The following is a 17,180-nucleotide window of genomic DNA, read 5'->3' as shown; positions in this document are numbered from 1 at the left end:
ACAATTTTTTTTTATATTATGGAAGCATCAGCGTCAGATGACACGTATTCTTGGATTCGCGAGTGCTAGGAGCAGTGAAAACAGTTTCAAAGCAGGATTGATTCATTTCAGTTAGTTTTTTGAACTCAACTTTTATCCTATCCTATCCTATCCTATCCTATCCTATCCTATCCTATCCTATCCTACCCTATCCTATCCTATCCAATCCTATCCTATCCTATCCTATCCTATCCTATCCTACCCTATCCTATCCTATCCAATCCTATCCTATCCTATCCTATCCTATCCTATCCTATCCTATCCTATCCTATCCTATCCTATCCTATCCTATCCTATCCTATCCTATCCTATCCTATCCTATCCTATCCTATCCTATCCTATCCTATCCTATCCTATCCTATCCTATCCTATCCTATCCTATCCTATCCTATCCTATCCTATCCTATCCTATCCTATCCTATCCTATCCTATCCTATCCTATCCTATCCTATCCTATCCTATCCTATCCTATCCTATCCTATCCTATCCTATCCTATCCTATCCTATCCTATCCTATCCTATCCTATCCTATCCTATCCTATCCTATCCTATCCTATCCTATCCTATCCTATCCTATCCTATCCTATCCTATCCTATCCTATCCTATCCTATCCTATCCTATCCTATCCTATCCTATCCTATCCTATCCTATCCTATCCTATCCTATCCTATCCTATCCTATCCTATCCTATCCTATCCTATCCTATCCTATCCTATCCTATCCTATCCTATCCTATCCTATCCTATCCTATCCTATCCTATCCTATCCTATCCTATCCTATCCTATCCTATCCTATCCTATCCTATCCTATCCTATCCTATCCTATCCTATCCTATCCTATCCTATCCTATCCTATCCTATCCTATCCTATCCTATCCTATCCTATCCTATCCTATCCTATCCTATCCTATCCTATCCTATCCTATCCTCGAAAACTGCATTAGAAAACTATTGAAATCACAAAAATCTATAATTATGGCCATTTGCTTGAGTTTCCACTCAGTCATGATTGCTCTGTGGTTGAATCTAGTCGCCACTGTAGTTAAAGCTGATTCGGGATGAAGTTCAACATGGAAACGTTAGCAATAGAAAGAAGTGCGCTGAGTGGATTGGTGCGGAAGCTTTTATGGGTTCCGTACTTCGCTGATTCTCACACAATTAAGTGAAGTGTTTGTGTACGTGCTTCTACAAAGCCACGCAAACCTATCAGTTCTTTTCAGGACTACCAACAAGTTCAAAATATTTGAACTTTATGTGTATACCTGTATGAATAATTCCATACATATACTCATTCATACAAACAGGAAAAACTTTCGGTAATCATTCAAAATATTCACTAATTCATCTATTGAGAATTCACGCTAGATTTAGGACCTATCTGTTTTGATCGATTGTCCTCATCGACATTCTTTACCGTTAATAACTCAGCGGTTAAAACGTTCCCTGATCAGTTCGATGACCAGGAGCAGCGCCCGAAATTTTCGAAGATGAAAAATGAAGATCGACTATCCTCTCAGTTTTTCCGCTTAGACTAGGACTAGTTCGGCACACGACATCAACATTGATTAGAAATGAATTGACGAGTGTTAAAAGCGAAGATGACTGATGAAGCTTAGTAGCGGACACGCAACCAATTAGGCTACGAAGACCCCCTATGACAATGGATGCTTCGTCTAAAATTTTGAGCAAATATAATACACCTCTTCATCTGTTCTCAACAAAATAAGCGTCAATTTACATCAGACTTCTTCCCAATTGATATCATTATTTAGTTCACGCATCAAGTTGAATTTAAAAATATATAAAAAAATGTTTTAGGAGAAATTATTTTTTTCCGTGCATGAAAAGAAACGAAACGAAAGCAATGAATACTGCGACAACGGGTCATGATGTGCTTGAATTATAAACATCGTGTTTGCTTATGATGTGAGAAACGCATGTTCATGTTTGAGTAACAATGTTCGTGTTTGGGGTAGACATTGAACACTAGCGAAAAGCATGTTCGTGTTCAAACAAAAACATAGAAGACTCATTCTAACCCCCATCGGCGGTACTTTTGGTTGTGTGAAAATGTCTGATGTCTGGTCTAATAATCATTATTGGTGATATTTGTTGATTTTCTTGTTCCATCCGAAGAAAACGGTGACTGAATCACTCCAAAAGCCAATCTATTTCTACTCAATTGTATGCGTTGGAAGTTTTTCAAACACAAGAAACCTACTAGAAAACACTCAAATGGGAGGTCCCAATCAACTCGCTACCCCAGATATTGCGACGTCCGATTCTTGCTTGTTACTTTCGACGGCGTATTATCTGGATTGTCTGGCAGTTCCGCTCATATAAAGCATCAAAAATGTTTTTGTTTGAGGAAAGCCTCAACAGATGGAGACTTTTATCGTAAAGGTGTTGGAGTTTTACCAGGAAGATGGGGGAAGGTCATAGCTAGTGATGGGCAATATTTTGGATAATTCATTCGTAAGCACTTTCTCGTAAGCATTAATGTAGTTTGCTTAAAAACAACGGAGATTTAGTGTTCCACTCAACATAATAAAATATATTAAAAAATTGTAAGGGGTTGTATCTAGGACACGACCGCATATTTTCGACGTAGAACTACGAAATTACATTGTGCAATCCACTTGTTTACCACTTAGAATATAATTTTAGAATGCATCGAAATGTTTGTAATAGATCATGTTCTTCGTTACAAATAAATTTGATGAACGTTCTTTTACGTTTGATATGATACTTAGGACTATCAAAATATGTGAACGGAAGAATTGTCAAACGATCATTGTATTTTACATTTCCCTCTGAAATTATTGCACATCTCATATTTACGTAGTTCTCGAACCGCGAAAGTTCATTCACCTCTAGTATCTGAAATAACGATTTTCCCAGACTTCTCAGTTCAAAAGTACGTTTTGACAAGCGACAAGCGAGTACAAAAGTGCTCAACATCAAACAATACCCCCGACTTGCATGCATTTGCAATGCGGATTCCCCCAGACACATTAATTTAGAAGTCCGTGTTAGGGAAACACAGCCCAATGGGAAAAAATACCCCCGACTTGCATGTTTTGACAAAGCGGATTCCCCCAGGCACATTGATTTTCAAGTCCGTGTTAGGGAAACACAGCTCGGTGGGAACAAAAACACCTCCGACTTCCATGTATATTTGCAAAGCGGATTTTCACAGGTACATCTGTGCTGGGGAAACCTTCAATCGGGCCAATCAAAACTTGGTAGATAGCTTGACATTCTACAGTTATTCAATTGTTCATCTAATGAAAAATAATATTTTATTAATTGCAGTGTCTTAGAATATCAACAAATATTCACGAGAAACGAATATGATTTTGTTGTGTAAATGCAGTGCAGTGTAAATGACTTCTTTTCAGCTTGAAACACACTGCCCTCATTATATTGATGACAATAACAAACGAGTTCATTTTGTTTATATCGCTGTTGCATGAGCAAATTTGCTATAATGAATGAATGCGACATTGAGTGGGGTTCATAACTTCGCTGTTATTTATATTAGGCTGTCAAAAAAGTCCTGCGGTATTTTTTTGAATTTTCATTTGTTCATAAAATTAGTTACAATCATCTGTTTTAAGTCAAATATGCGCCGTTTTGTTCGATGACTTGTTCCCAACGAGATGCCAACTTCATAATACCCCTGTTATAGAAGCTCGCTTCCTTATTGGCAAAAAACTCGGATAGCCAATTTTCACAGGCCTCTTTTGTGGCTAACTTCTGACTACCTAGCTCGTTCGCCATTCGTTCGTTCGACAAAAACAGGTGGTAGTCACTTGGTGCAAGGTCCGGACTATACGGCGGATGCAAAAGAACCTCCCATCCGAGCTCCCGGAGCTTCTGGCGCGTCACCAAAGAAGTGTGTAGCCTGGCGTTGTCCTGATGGAAGACAATGCGGCCTCTGTTTATCAAAGATGGCCTCTTCTTCATGAGTGCTACCTTCAAGCGGTCCAGTTGTTGGCAGTACAGGTCCGAATTGAGCGTTTGGCCATAGGGAAGCAGCTCATAATAGATTATTCCTTGACAAACCCACCAAACACACAGCAGAACCTTCCTGGCCGTTAATGAGGGCTTGGCCACCGTCTGAGCCGCTTCAACGGGCTTCGACCACGACCGTTTGTGCTTCACGTTGTCGTAAGTGACCCACTTTTCATCGCCAGTCACCATCCGCTTCAGAAACGGGTCGATTTTGTTACGATTCAGCAGCGACTCACATGCGTCGATACGGTCAAAGATGTTTTTTTGCGTCAACGTGTGTGGCACCCATACATCGAGCTTCTTTGTGAATCCAGGCTTCTTCAAATGGTTAATAACGGTTTGATGACTTATCCCCAGCTCTTGGCCGATGCTACGGCTGCTACTATGCCGGTCTTTCTCGGCAAATTCAGCGATTTTGTCGCAATTTTCGACGACAGGCCTTCCGGAGCGTGGCGCATCTTCGACGACCTCTACACCAGAACGAAAACGTTGAAACCATCGTTGTGCGGTGGAAATGGAAACTGTATCGGGTCCATAAACTGCACAAATTTTATTGGCATCTTGATGCATTTTTGCCTTTGTCATAGTAGTACTGTAAAATATGTCGGATTTTCTCTTTATTTTGCTCCATATTTGCGACACTATAACTCACGAACGACTTAACCAAAAAAAACACTGTCAAGGACGCGCAAAAATACCTTTCCAACAAGCTATAGTATGACTCGATACAATGAATACAACTAGAACTACGCGCTTACAACGACACCTCGCGGAAATACCGCAGGACTTTTTTGACAGCTTAATACTTTGGATATCAAAAGCAACAAATTGATTTTCATCACATCCGATACGATATTCGTTCTGGCAGTGAATTTAAGTTCAAAACAAATTTTATTTGGCGAGACGGTAGCAACGGCATATGCAGAATGGATACAACGAGTGTTTTTACCTACCGTCAAGTTATTTGCGACATCGGGAATTTCATAAGGTATTTCTGATTACGGCATCCGGCAACTGTAAAACCCAACGGCACCCAGCAGCCTCAGATTGGAAGTTAACAACAGCTGATATTCATTTGGCTGAAATGAAATTCAGTGCAAACATTTTTTCGATCTGTTAAGAAATGCTCGAGTTCAAATTTTAGCTCGGAAATACAGGGGTGACATTGCGCATTTCGAAACGAGTAACTCGTTTCGAGAAAATTCGAACTCAAATCGAAATGGTTTTAGTATTATGTATATTTTTCAAGTTCATATTTTCGGTGTACTAGATTTAGAGCAAAATTTGTCTCGTAGAGAAATGTAATATTTCTGGGTTCGTTAACAAAGCTGATCAAATGCATGTAAAAATGGTCGAAACAAACGAAAATCACTCGTTTCGAAATGCGCAATGTCACCCCAGATTTCAATGTGGCAGTGTTGCCACATTGAAATCTGTATTTCCGAGCTAAATTTTTTTTTATCTGTAGAGAAAATCGGTATTGGAATCTGTATTGCTGATTTTGCTTGATAGAGTCTGCTTCTCCATAGTTTTGAGCTCGTGATTCAATTCTTTCTCGCAAAGAGGTCTAATTTGATAAAAAATATGTAATACCTCAGATTAAGAGTTTAAGATACATAGATGATCATGCCAAATAAAAAAAATATATATATTAAAATGTATTTTTAGAGAAAAACGACAGAATTTATTTAATTTTTTTTTCACGTTATAAACATTCATTTAATGCTCACTTTCCTCATGCTGTTCATACATTGTCTTGCACAATTTAGCCTTGATGTTGTTTGACAACTGTACTGAGGCACTTCCCCCTCTGATTTCAATAAATAATTTCGATTTGATAGTTGCGTTCACAATTCCTGTAGCGAGACGGTTTCAAACTTTTGTTTTGTTCGCATTATATTGCAAAAAAATATGATTTCCATCACTACTATATTTGACACATTTGACAGTAGCAAAAATAGTTCAGTTAAGTACTGTTCGAATTGTTTGAAAGTTTGTTGATTGTTGCGTAAAATGATCAAATATTTAAATATTATTATTGTTACAAAATCTGTATAAAATCTGCATGGATATCCAATAATCTGTAATCTGTATATACAGATTCTTGGTCAAAAAACATGCTGAAAATCTGTATCATTACAGAAAAATCTGTATATGTGGCAACACTGGTTAGAAGCATTCGAAACACGGGTAGGGTTAGCACACAAATCGGCAAAACAAAAGAAGTTCTTCCAGTTTCCATGAATTTTAACCGTTTAGAGATTAGCCAATTGTAATGTATATTATATTAAACAAATCTTAGAGAATTTCCGATGCGATTGGTGTGCAATCATGAGAATTCGTTCACAGTGAAAATAGTTATTCACGTTAACTTTATTTCATAAAAACGTGACCTGTTTTCTAATTTGGCACCCTTCCTGAAAGACGTAGTTCTACGTCAAAATATTAAAATGGACAAATTCTTAAAACGATTTTAGAGAAATGGAACCATGCTCTGAAAAACTTCGTTGTTCATTTCGATCAGCTATTACTGCATAAAATTTGTGATGCATCGATATGAATTAAAAATATTGGCTTCTCCCGTGTCAGAATGCAGTCTCGATGCATCAACATAAATGACTGTCAGGTGGAATTTGAATCCGATTCCGAAACTAGGTCAGACATGTATGTATTTAATTTGATTACTTTTACTTCTATTACACCATTCGGAAGCAATTTCAAATCAACGCAGCGTTTGAAGTACTGTGTGAATAATGTGAAAAATCACCAATCGGAACGTGACTGGCGAAACCGATCATATAAATCACACCAAGTTTGCCGGAACAGATCGTATTGAAATTCAAGTACTCAAGCCTCGTTAGTTGATTTCTAATTAGACGTTGAAAAGTAGCCCCTCGATCTCGGGTTAGTACTCGTTGCGAAGAATATTGAATATCCACCGCCACTTGAAGTAGCTGGGAGACCGCCTGCTGCCGTAAATTACGCTACAAACTGTTCACATCTCTTCTTCCCTAATTGATTCCCCCCATTAATAGTGGCTGCTAGTGCTGCTGCCCCCCAATATGCATGCATCTTCATTCGTGGTTAATCCCCGTCCGGCCCGATCGGCGGAACCTGTCTGCTTCCCATCATATCCCGGGATAATCTCCATTAGTCACAACCAGTCGGCGTTCTGACAAACGATGTCTTTCTTCGCGTATTATTCTTATTTATGTTTACATTGCGTCGTTAATTATTCGTGCTGCGCGCTGCTGCTGTTGAGTTGAGTGCTGTTAAATGACTCCCTTTGCGTTGCATTGTACACTACGCGTACCTTTGGCCCCAGAACTCGGAAAGGGAAGATTCTAAAAACTGAGAACCATGGAAAGTTATGGCGGTGCGGAAAGGAAAGATGCTGGAAAAGAGAGGGGCAGTCATACTGAAAGATAAACATGCTTGGTTGATTGATTACGCACACGCGAGACTTTCACAGTCACGACGATGTCTACGCGCCCCAAAACGTTGGGTCGATCCTTGAACACGATAACTCGTGCTAACAGAGACGTGTTCTGACAATTAGCGGATTGTATGTTTTGATTTGAAGTCGCTGATTGGGTATTGACAGGCCGACGCTGCTGTTTGATGGTTGAGTTGACCTGAAGATAACAGTAGCGGGAGCTCATGTTTCTCGAGGAAAATTAGTTACCAATTTCTCATCAAACAAATATTCAGGGTTAAACAGCTCGTGAGATCAAAGACAAGTGCATCTAGAGCTTCTAGATGGAAGAACATCCAAGTGGGGAAGCTACCCCAATGATGTAACTACAGCTAGAAGATGAAAACCGGGATGCGAAGCAGCTTTCACCGCGCCTAGCCTGCAATATAAATTTTACAATATGGCCTTCCTGTCGGGGCGGCCTTACGCCGTGTGAAATGCTGTCTGTATTTGCCACATCCGACGTGAAATTGCGCTTCTGCTGCTTGGAGCAGCAGTGCATTATTTATCTGAAGTTCAAGGGCACTACATTGTGGGTGGGAGTGGGGCGAATTTCGTATCCGAATGTGGGTCAAGTGCGTCTATCGACATGCAACAAAATTGAAGTGAAATAAACACAACTGTAGCGATGGAAGTAACATTTTTTTTGACCCCCAGAATGCATATGCCAGGCAGCTTTTCCGATCGGATGAAAATTGCTCGTCAAGGTGTGAGCCAAAGAGCATCATATTTCGGATTATGACTCTCTGGAGATGGCTTGCATCTCATGCTAGACCATGAAAGCTAATCTTGTTTGACCATTCATCCGAAGAGAAGGGCAACGCTGAAATGTTGCCGTTGGGTGTGATGATGGCTGAACAAGGTTGTGATAATTGGTTAGGTGATTGCAAACAGTGGGTAGCTCCATTAAAACAACGGTTCAAAAGTGATTTAGATGAATTGTCAGATTTCGAAAAAAATACTAGTTGAGAAAATCAGTGCGTTGTTCGGATAATGAATAGTAATCAATACCAAACGCTAGCTCGCCAGCAAACACACTAGCCACCACGTGATTCGAATTAAGGAAATCATCGATCGCCCGACCGCACAATGTCTCTGGTTTTAGGGGGGCGATCTTATTGGTGCAACTGCTGAATGCTTACCCTCTGTTATTCGCGAAAATTAGCGTCGGCTAATCGTCTAAACAAAACACGATTTCTAGGTGTAGGCGTGGGAGTAGTGAGAGTGCGTTTCGCGGTGTACTTTGCATACACAAACTTATGAGCACCATCCTCCCCTCGGAAGCGTCGTCAGGTGTGCGATAATGAACGTTGGAGCTGGTGCTGTGAGTTCGTCGTCGAAGAGAAACAATTTTGGACGAGTATAACTGAACAACGCGCGATCGCAGCGATGGAGGTGTGCTGCTTGAAAATGGCTTCCAGATGCAGGTAAATATATGATTGTAATGAAAATATACTTATCCTAAAGTTCTCGCTCTGCTGTTGATTTTGTTTTGTTCTCTATTGTGTACACATGGCGAATGGTGACAAGTCGGGAGATAAACATTGCCGCTTGGTGGCTGTATGGAAGGAAATGTTTTGGGTTGGAATGTATACTGGGACGGTTAGTACATGCCGGCGGATAAATAGATAATGAATTCGTTTGTTTACTAGCGAGTTGTTCGTGTATGACGTCGAAACACAGTGCTGGTATAGGAAGTATGTACTACAAATTGCTCTTTAAATCTAGGATTAATACTCATATTAAACTTAATGCGAAACATGTTTGAAAACATGTATACTGTATGATGACAATAATACTATTAATAATTGAATACAGGAATACAGTTGTCTCATCAGTTTGGTCATCGTAGCGTTAATATCGTTCTGGTAGCCGAAAACCTAGAGATTTGTTTTCGAATTTTTCAATTGTTGGATACATTTTGAACCATATCCGCTAACGATTGATGGTTTCAAAACATTACGGCGGAACAGTGATGGAAATGTTCGCATCATAGACATCTGCCACGCTCGTCAGTTTGTTTATTTGAACAGCCTCTCCATCGATAGTTCATGGATAAGAAAGAAACTCAAAGCCTAGTTCATCGTAGCTCACGCATATGAGTATGTTCGCATGATTTTATTTTCGAACAAAGCGTGCCAAAGAATGTAACTCTACCTCATGGAAATCGACTTGTGAGATTCCGTCGAAACTGTCTGGAGTTTGGTTTTAATATAACATTCTTGAGCTTGAGCTTGAGCTTGGGTAGACTGTACACTTCGCAGTTGCTCTCCGTGATTGACCTGAACCAACCAAATTGCACAAAGAACACACAGAATGACGCTTGGGACTAGCAAATCATTCTCGTTGTGCAATATTCGGTGATTCGAGCTTTAAATGGTCAATAACGACGCCGGCCACGTCCTTACAGTCACCAGGGGAAGGGAAGGAATGTTAGTATGATATTCGCCGCCCGAAGGCCAGAAGGGTCGCCTCTATAGCGTGGTTCCCTAGCGAATATCATGGGAGGGATAGTTGTTAGTGGGATAAGGTAAGAATCAGGATTCACTGTGGTAAGTGATGTAATTATGTAAACACAAACTATCGACCACTCGACAAAATGAAATTATTTTTATTTTTAGTTATTTTTAGTCAACCTGAGAAGTTAAACCTGTAAATTAATTGGACCGGCTATACATTATATTATTTATAGTGCGTCATTTTTATCGAACTTCAATCCTTACTTTGGGAAACCTAAAAAGGTAACCAAAATTTTGTTAATCATCGAGCGGACATGTAATCGAACCCCACTCGTGAAGTCGGAGCGATATATTTCAGAGAGCTGAAGAAGGTTACCAAAATAATTCCTCTAAAAACAATGAAACTGGCGACATATTTATTTGATCACCCATCAAATTCTTTATAGACCTCCAATCACGACGTCGGAGAGATATGTTTAAGAAAACCTAAGAGTGCCAACTAGAGAATTCCTCTACAACCGCCACAAATATTACAATATCGATCTGTGTGAACATTAAATTTCAAAACATCTCCTAAAATCTAAAATCAACAAATCTGAGATCATAAATTCATTTGGACACATATACAGAACAACAAAAATGTGCGTGCGGTATGTCGTTTCAGAAATACAAATTCATAGATAATGAAAAACAATATGTGACGTATAAACATGAACAACCCTACACGTCTTTGCTTGGCCCATAAGACTCAGGCGTCTCAGGGAGCGGTGTTGTGCTCAGACAAGAGCGCTAATATTTGAGCGGAGAGAACAATTTCACAACAGAACTCTCTCCTCACGCACAAGCACAACACACACATAAAGCGAGAAAAAAAACAGAATAAAACAATGACGATGAAGACGAACTGTAGGAATGCAGCATGAAATCATGTTTCACTTGCTCTTCTGCATTTCACCTCTTCCACTTACAACCCTCGCTCGTTCTCACTTTATATCTATTTAAAAAACCTTCACAGCCATAGATGCACCATTATAGCTACAACAATCCCTCTCACTCTTCTAGCACACTGCCACTATCACTTCATCTTCTTTCCTATTCTATCTTCTATCTCTCTTGTGGGAGAATCTATATTAATGGCGACTTTTCATTTTTGTGCAAACAAATTTCGGCCAAACGTAAGGAAACACATCTATTAGGTTTTCAAAACAAAATCAATGAAAGTATTCGCGATACTAATTCATTTGGTTTTCATATAAAATTCTTTGTAAAAAAGTCGGATATAATGACAACTTCACATGCATAAGTTTACATAAAAATTCCATAAAAACGGGTTTTACGCATTCTTTTACGCATTTGAAACTCATTTTGCCTCAGTGTAATCGTACCTCTAGAAATCGTTGGAACAACGAAAACCAACCAATACCAAACAAGCGTCTAACAGAGCACGCAAACAGAGCCATTCACTGGTGCAGCGACAAACAATGAAACATCACAAGAATGACTGTTCATGAGAAAACTTTCCTCGAATTCTCGGTACAACCATTAACGAATTTCGGAGATCATAGCATCGCAACAGGGTCGATGTGGGCGAGAGCAGATAGGGGAACTGGGGGTAAACCCAGCCCCATAAGAGAAAATATTGTTTTATGAATTCTGAGGGCACATATTGTTATGTTTCCCTCATAGAATGATTTTCTATATTATTTTCCATGAAATATAAGCAATATCAGTGCTTTTAAACGGTAAATTTTCAAAACTAACATAAAAACGGAGTTTATCAACCAGTGCGGGTGCAACCGGCACCTCATGGGGGTAACACCGTTATCTAAATTTGTCACTAAATATACTTGACCACAACTGAACTAGTTTGAATGTGGCAACCGCCAAATGGCAGGTATTCTAATTCAAGATGTCGAATATGGTTCGAATCGCTCAACCGATTTCGAAGATATGGTCGAAACAAGCTCAGGTAAACATGGAACATGAAACAGAAAGGAATTTTAAATTAGGCAAATCTATCATGCGACACCTCATACCACATCACAATTTTGAAGGAACTAGTATGATAGAATTTAGGACCACATTGGACACTTCCGGGAAAGTTTCGGATACACCCAGGCGGTAATTTTTTGCACTCCAATCAATATGCGTCATACGATGCCTTTAATCACACTAGGATTCGATCTCAAATCACAGAAAAGATTGAGCTCATGACCTTAGGTAAATTTATTCAGGTTTTTGTGATCATGATAACAATAAAACAAATCATTCTTTTTGCTTGTAATTCATTTATTACTCTTGTTGAGGCCATCAAATGGCCATTATTTTTCGTTCAATGATGAAGGTATGAATCTAATTAATTTGATCAAACAACCTAAATCCAACATTAAATTCACATTAGCTATTGATAGTTCAATTCATTAAAAAAAAAATAACTTGAGATTAATAAATACATATCAGTTAATCAGTTCAGTTAGTCTCAACGAACAACTTAAAAACAATAAATGCACGTCATATCGAAATCCGTGCAGCGTGTCTCATGAACTCATTTCTTGTGCCCAATACACGTAGGGGTAGTGGGGGAAAATTGGTCATGGGGGGGCAAAGTGATCACTTGCTTGTTTGGTAGTATAACCTTATCACCTTATGTTTGGAGCACCTAATGACTTTTGAGTTACCCTGTTCTTCAGCAGATCTGTCGCATTTCAAAATATAAATAAAAACAGAAATTACTTTCTCGATAGCCATTCGGCCGTAGTTCTGTCTGCATGGTATCTAAGGTATTTCTCATGAAATTTAGTTTATTCAATCTGATATGTTGGACAAATCATCAGTTTGGACGACTGTTCACATATTCTGGGAGATTTTTTTTATTTAAATCGTTTATTTTTACAGGCTCAGTTACATAAGTTTAAAGGAGCCGAACTCCTTACTGTATTGTTACTAGAATATATACATTTTTCCTTAATTCTCATGTTAACAACGTAGAAAACCGATTACTCGCGGTCGACTCGAGTTTAGAAAGGTGACATATTTTCTTCAGGAAAAGGAATTCTGTTCTAGGAGATGTGAACAGATATTTTGTTTAATCTCAGCGATTAATTAGCATAGAGATCACTTTGAATTTTGAGGGCAAAGTGATCATAGGTGAATAACGACTGACAATGTTCTGTTTACTATAAAGCTGATATACCTCATCACATTCTGCTCTTGAAGATGTTACTTTTGTGGCCTTGACCCTAGGAAAATATGCCAATCCAACTAAATCAAGCCTCATTATGCAAAACGTTATATATTTCTTGCTACTATTTTGTTCGCATGACAAAATTGAAATTGGGACTATAGGTGAATATGCCAAGCATAATTTTATACATGTACAAAATGATTTGAACAAATTTGTACGAAAAAAACGCATAAATCTACCCCATTTAGCTTGATATGTAAGAGTGACCACTTCGCCCCCACTATGTGACCAAGCAAAAAAAAAAGTTCAATTTTTCACCTTTTTTTCTATAGAAGAAAGATGTACAATTTTGAATTTTTATAGTAAAAGCCGCTTGCTATCTTGAACAACAATGAGTAAAACTATAATATTCTTTGAAAAACGCGAATTGAAGCGGTATGTGTACCCCGGAAATGGGTAAATTCCTTAGGGTGACCACTATGCCCCCACTTCTCCTACTCTATTCTTGACTGTCCACAGAATCTGAGAAACAACTACAAGCCATCTGAAATATATGAAAACTACTTGTAACCTCGTTCAAGAATAAAAGCTTAAACTCCACAACCGAAAAATTACATCTGGTGGCGCACTTTCGACATTTGTTTTAATTGTTATTTTTACACTTGACGGATAACGGTGGGCTCGAAGTGATTTGAAACGTCCAAAATAACAAATACCAACATGTGCCAATGGATGTATGAGAAAAAAGTGACAGCCGTCAAAGTTGGAGTTTTTTGAAAAACGAAAAATCACCCAAGGGTGAGTGAAGGAAATTGGGATTTTCGAAAAAAAAAATTTTGCACCATAAAATACCCTTTACAAAATATTAGCTCAATCGAACTTCATTTACTAGCGTCGTAGATGTGAAAATTCGATTTTTTTTGAAAACAGAAAAATCACCCAAGGAAATCGGGGTTTTCTAAAAAATTTTCTCGATGCCAAATGTCTTAGAATTTGCATGAAACGTAGAGATTTCATGTTATTTCGAAAAAAAAAGTTCTTCAAAAATCGACTTTTCAGACGAGAGAACGACGAATTGCCAAAAAATCAATTTTTGACAAAAAAAATTTGTTTTTCATGTAATTTGAAGACATATGGCATCAATTTTTTTTACGAAAACCCCAATTTTGTTTACTTCCCACTTGGGTGATTTTTAGGTTTTCAAAAAATTCAAACTTTGACGGCTGTGCGACACTAGTAAATGAAGTCTGATTGTGCTGATAGTTTTTAGGGTAGTTTTTAGTGGGAATCAACACTTTTAATCTAGTTCCCTTTGAAAATGCGAGATGGCCATTTTCATTGGCCCTTTAATATACATCTACATGGTACACACACAAAGCCATACACGGGTGGCTTTAAGCGACTAAATATACTCATTAGGGTGCCAAAGAATGTATAGGAAAAAATCGATCTTAAAATTTCAAAAAGTTACCCTATAGAAAATGTTCACCACCTCGAAAAACACCCTATACAAAATATCAGCTCAATCGGACTTAAGAAAGAGTGGCGCAAAGCGATCAAAGTTTGAGTTTTTTGAAAATCGAAAAATCACCGGGTTTTCAAAAAATATTTTTTTTTTCCAAAATATATTTTTTATTAAGGCACATGTGGCGTTAGCCTGACGGGGCCGGGAGTCCAATATTTTGACCATTTTTGTCTTACAACTATGTTAGTAATATGTAACCTTCAAATGTTGTTGATGTTTATATGTTGTCATATATATGTCAAATATGTTGATGTTTTAAAATTTCTGTCAGAAATTGACACTCTGGGACTTTTTTTTGGAACAAGAGACGAAACGTATGGTTTTGGGTGCCAATAAAAATAGTTATCTCGATTTTTCATTCGGAACTTGCTGCAAAATGATGATTTGCACGATAATACACCCTATGCAAAATATTAGCTCATCCAGACTAGTGTCGCAGACGTTTTTTGAACACCGAAAAATCACCGGAAATCAGGGTTTTAATTTTTTGTTGATGCCAAATGTCTCAAAATTACATGACACATCGAGATTTAGAGAATTTTTTTTTCGAAAATCCCAATTTCCTTCACTCCCCCTTCGGTGATTTTTGGATTTTCAAAAAACTCAAACTTTGATCGCTGTGCGTCACTCTCCCTTAAGTGGGTGTTTTTTCGAGGTGGTGAACATTTTTTATGGGGTAACTTTTTGAAATTCGAGATGACCATTTTCATTGGCACCCTAATACACATACTACTCACCATTTTACGCTTTTCTCAAAATAAACTCATTCTGTTAATGCATTTGCAACTGCATTGCTTCATTATGCTCATCATTAGTGGAGACAACACTCATTTTCTTGGTGATCCAGACAGCGACGGCACAGCTAGTTGATTCTGATCATACTGTAACGCTGAACCTTATCATGACACCATCTTTGGCATGGTGTCGGTTCGATGCATTGTAGATTACACAATGCCAGAGGCAGCAGTGAGTGAGATATTTGGTCGCGTCCACGCCTCTAGGGGAAATGTAGAAGATATGATGACGCAATAACAAACGATGTTCGCTGCTTTGAGTATAGAAAGAGACTGACAATTTGGCTCATCGGAGATCCACCGGATTTGTATCCTAGAGACAGCGTAATAGTTACGCAAGGGTGGAGCTGAGGTCGCATATATTTCCTTCTCTTTCATTGTTTATACTATCGCGGCTGCGTCAATTTAAACTATTACGGACGAGGGAACACATCATAACACATAAATCTTAGAGAATTTCCGATTCGATTGGTATGCAAATATCAGAATTTGTTCGTAGCGAAAATAGTTATCATCGTCAACATTATTTCTTGAAAACGTGGCCTGTTTTTTTAGATTTGGCACTCTTACTGATAGACGTAGTGTTACGTCAAAAAATCATCCCTATATGGTTACAATTCAGCTTGAGCTTGGGTGAAGTGTATACTTCGTAGTTGCTCTAGCAATCCAAGAACAATATTGAATGTTAGCTGGAATCCAACAAACATAGGGAGCTTCCAGCTGGGAGAAACTTCTGAATGTTGACGATGTTGACGAAATGTTATTCCATATCTGCTCCTTCGAGAACAACAGTTTATCCAAAAGAGGATACGGATCCAGAAATCGTAAAACAAGTGCATCGACTCGCTTTGAACGATCGTGAAGTGAAGTTACGCCAGTTAGCTGAGGCCGTAGACATTTCATAGGAACGAGTGGGATACATTTTGCAAGACATTTTGGACATGAAAAAGCTATCCGCGCGTTAATAACTCAACAGCCGGTTTGGCGTTGTTGAAGCGTAATCGAGCGGACACGTTCTCTCGATGTTTCGAGACAATGGATGAAACGTGGATCCATTCCCACACTCCTGAGATCAATAGGCAGTCTGAAGAGTGGCACTGTGACATACTTCGCAGACCTAGACGTTTCGTACTACAGAGAGAGAATCGAAATGTTGGAAACTCGCAATACCAAGTGTATTGCCCTCGAAGGGAACTATGTTGAGTAATAAATACAACTTTGCAACTTTAGTAGAAAATGTTCAATAGAGAAAAAAAGTATTTTTTTTCAAATTTTCAGGCACAGAATTTTTAATTCTGGGATTCTATAAAAGCTTTGAATGGCTTGGCGTGATTGGAGAGCAATCACGAGAAGTCAAACGAAGAAATTGCTTTAGAATGATTGATGTCTGCACTCGTCTTGTTTAACGCAAGAAGCGAACACAGAAACCAAAGAAATAAGACTCACGTTGTTCATTACTCAGTTACTTTCTTTACCTTCTTTCTTATGCAATCTGTTAAGATGAATATCGACAAATAAATTTCATCACTTTCGTTCATTATTGATGTTTAGTTTGAATTTCTGCTGCTGCCAAAGAAATGCTGCTGCCAAAATGTGTCCACAATTTGAAACAAAAATGTCCGCCATTCGAATTATGATTATAAAAGTGTCCGGATTTTGAATCACGGCAGAATGGAGGAAAAATGA

The 17,180-nt window shown here is 38.5% G+C and overlaps 1 protein-coding gene across 3 annotated transcripts in view; it reads left to right on the top strand.

Annotated features, from left to right (window-relative positions):
* Window positions 1-17,180, top strand: part of LOC129764733 (uncharacterized) — a 101,344-nt gene that overhangs the window by 17,561 nt on the left and 66,603 nt on the right. For all 3 annotated transcript variants that reach the window (XM_055764155.1, XM_055764157.1, XM_055764156.1), the window contains exon 2: window positions 8,734-8,959. In XM_055764155.1, the coding sequence (XP_055620130.1) occupies window positions 8,922-8,959 (38 nt within the window). In that variant the 5' untranslated portion in view covers window positions 8,734-8,921. The remainder of the gene's footprint in view (window positions 1-8,733; window positions 8,960-17,180) is intronic.

This window comes from Toxorhynchites rutilus, chromosome 2 (assembly GCF_029784135.1).
Source record: "Toxorhynchites rutilus septentrionalis strain SRP chromosome 2, ASM2978413v1, whole genome shotgun sequence".
In the NCBI taxonomy this organism is placed as follows: Eukaryota; Metazoa; Arthropoda; class Insecta; order Diptera; family Culicidae; genus Toxorhynchites; species Toxorhynchites rutilus.
This window is presented reverse-complemented; position numbering and strand designations above follow the sequence as displayed.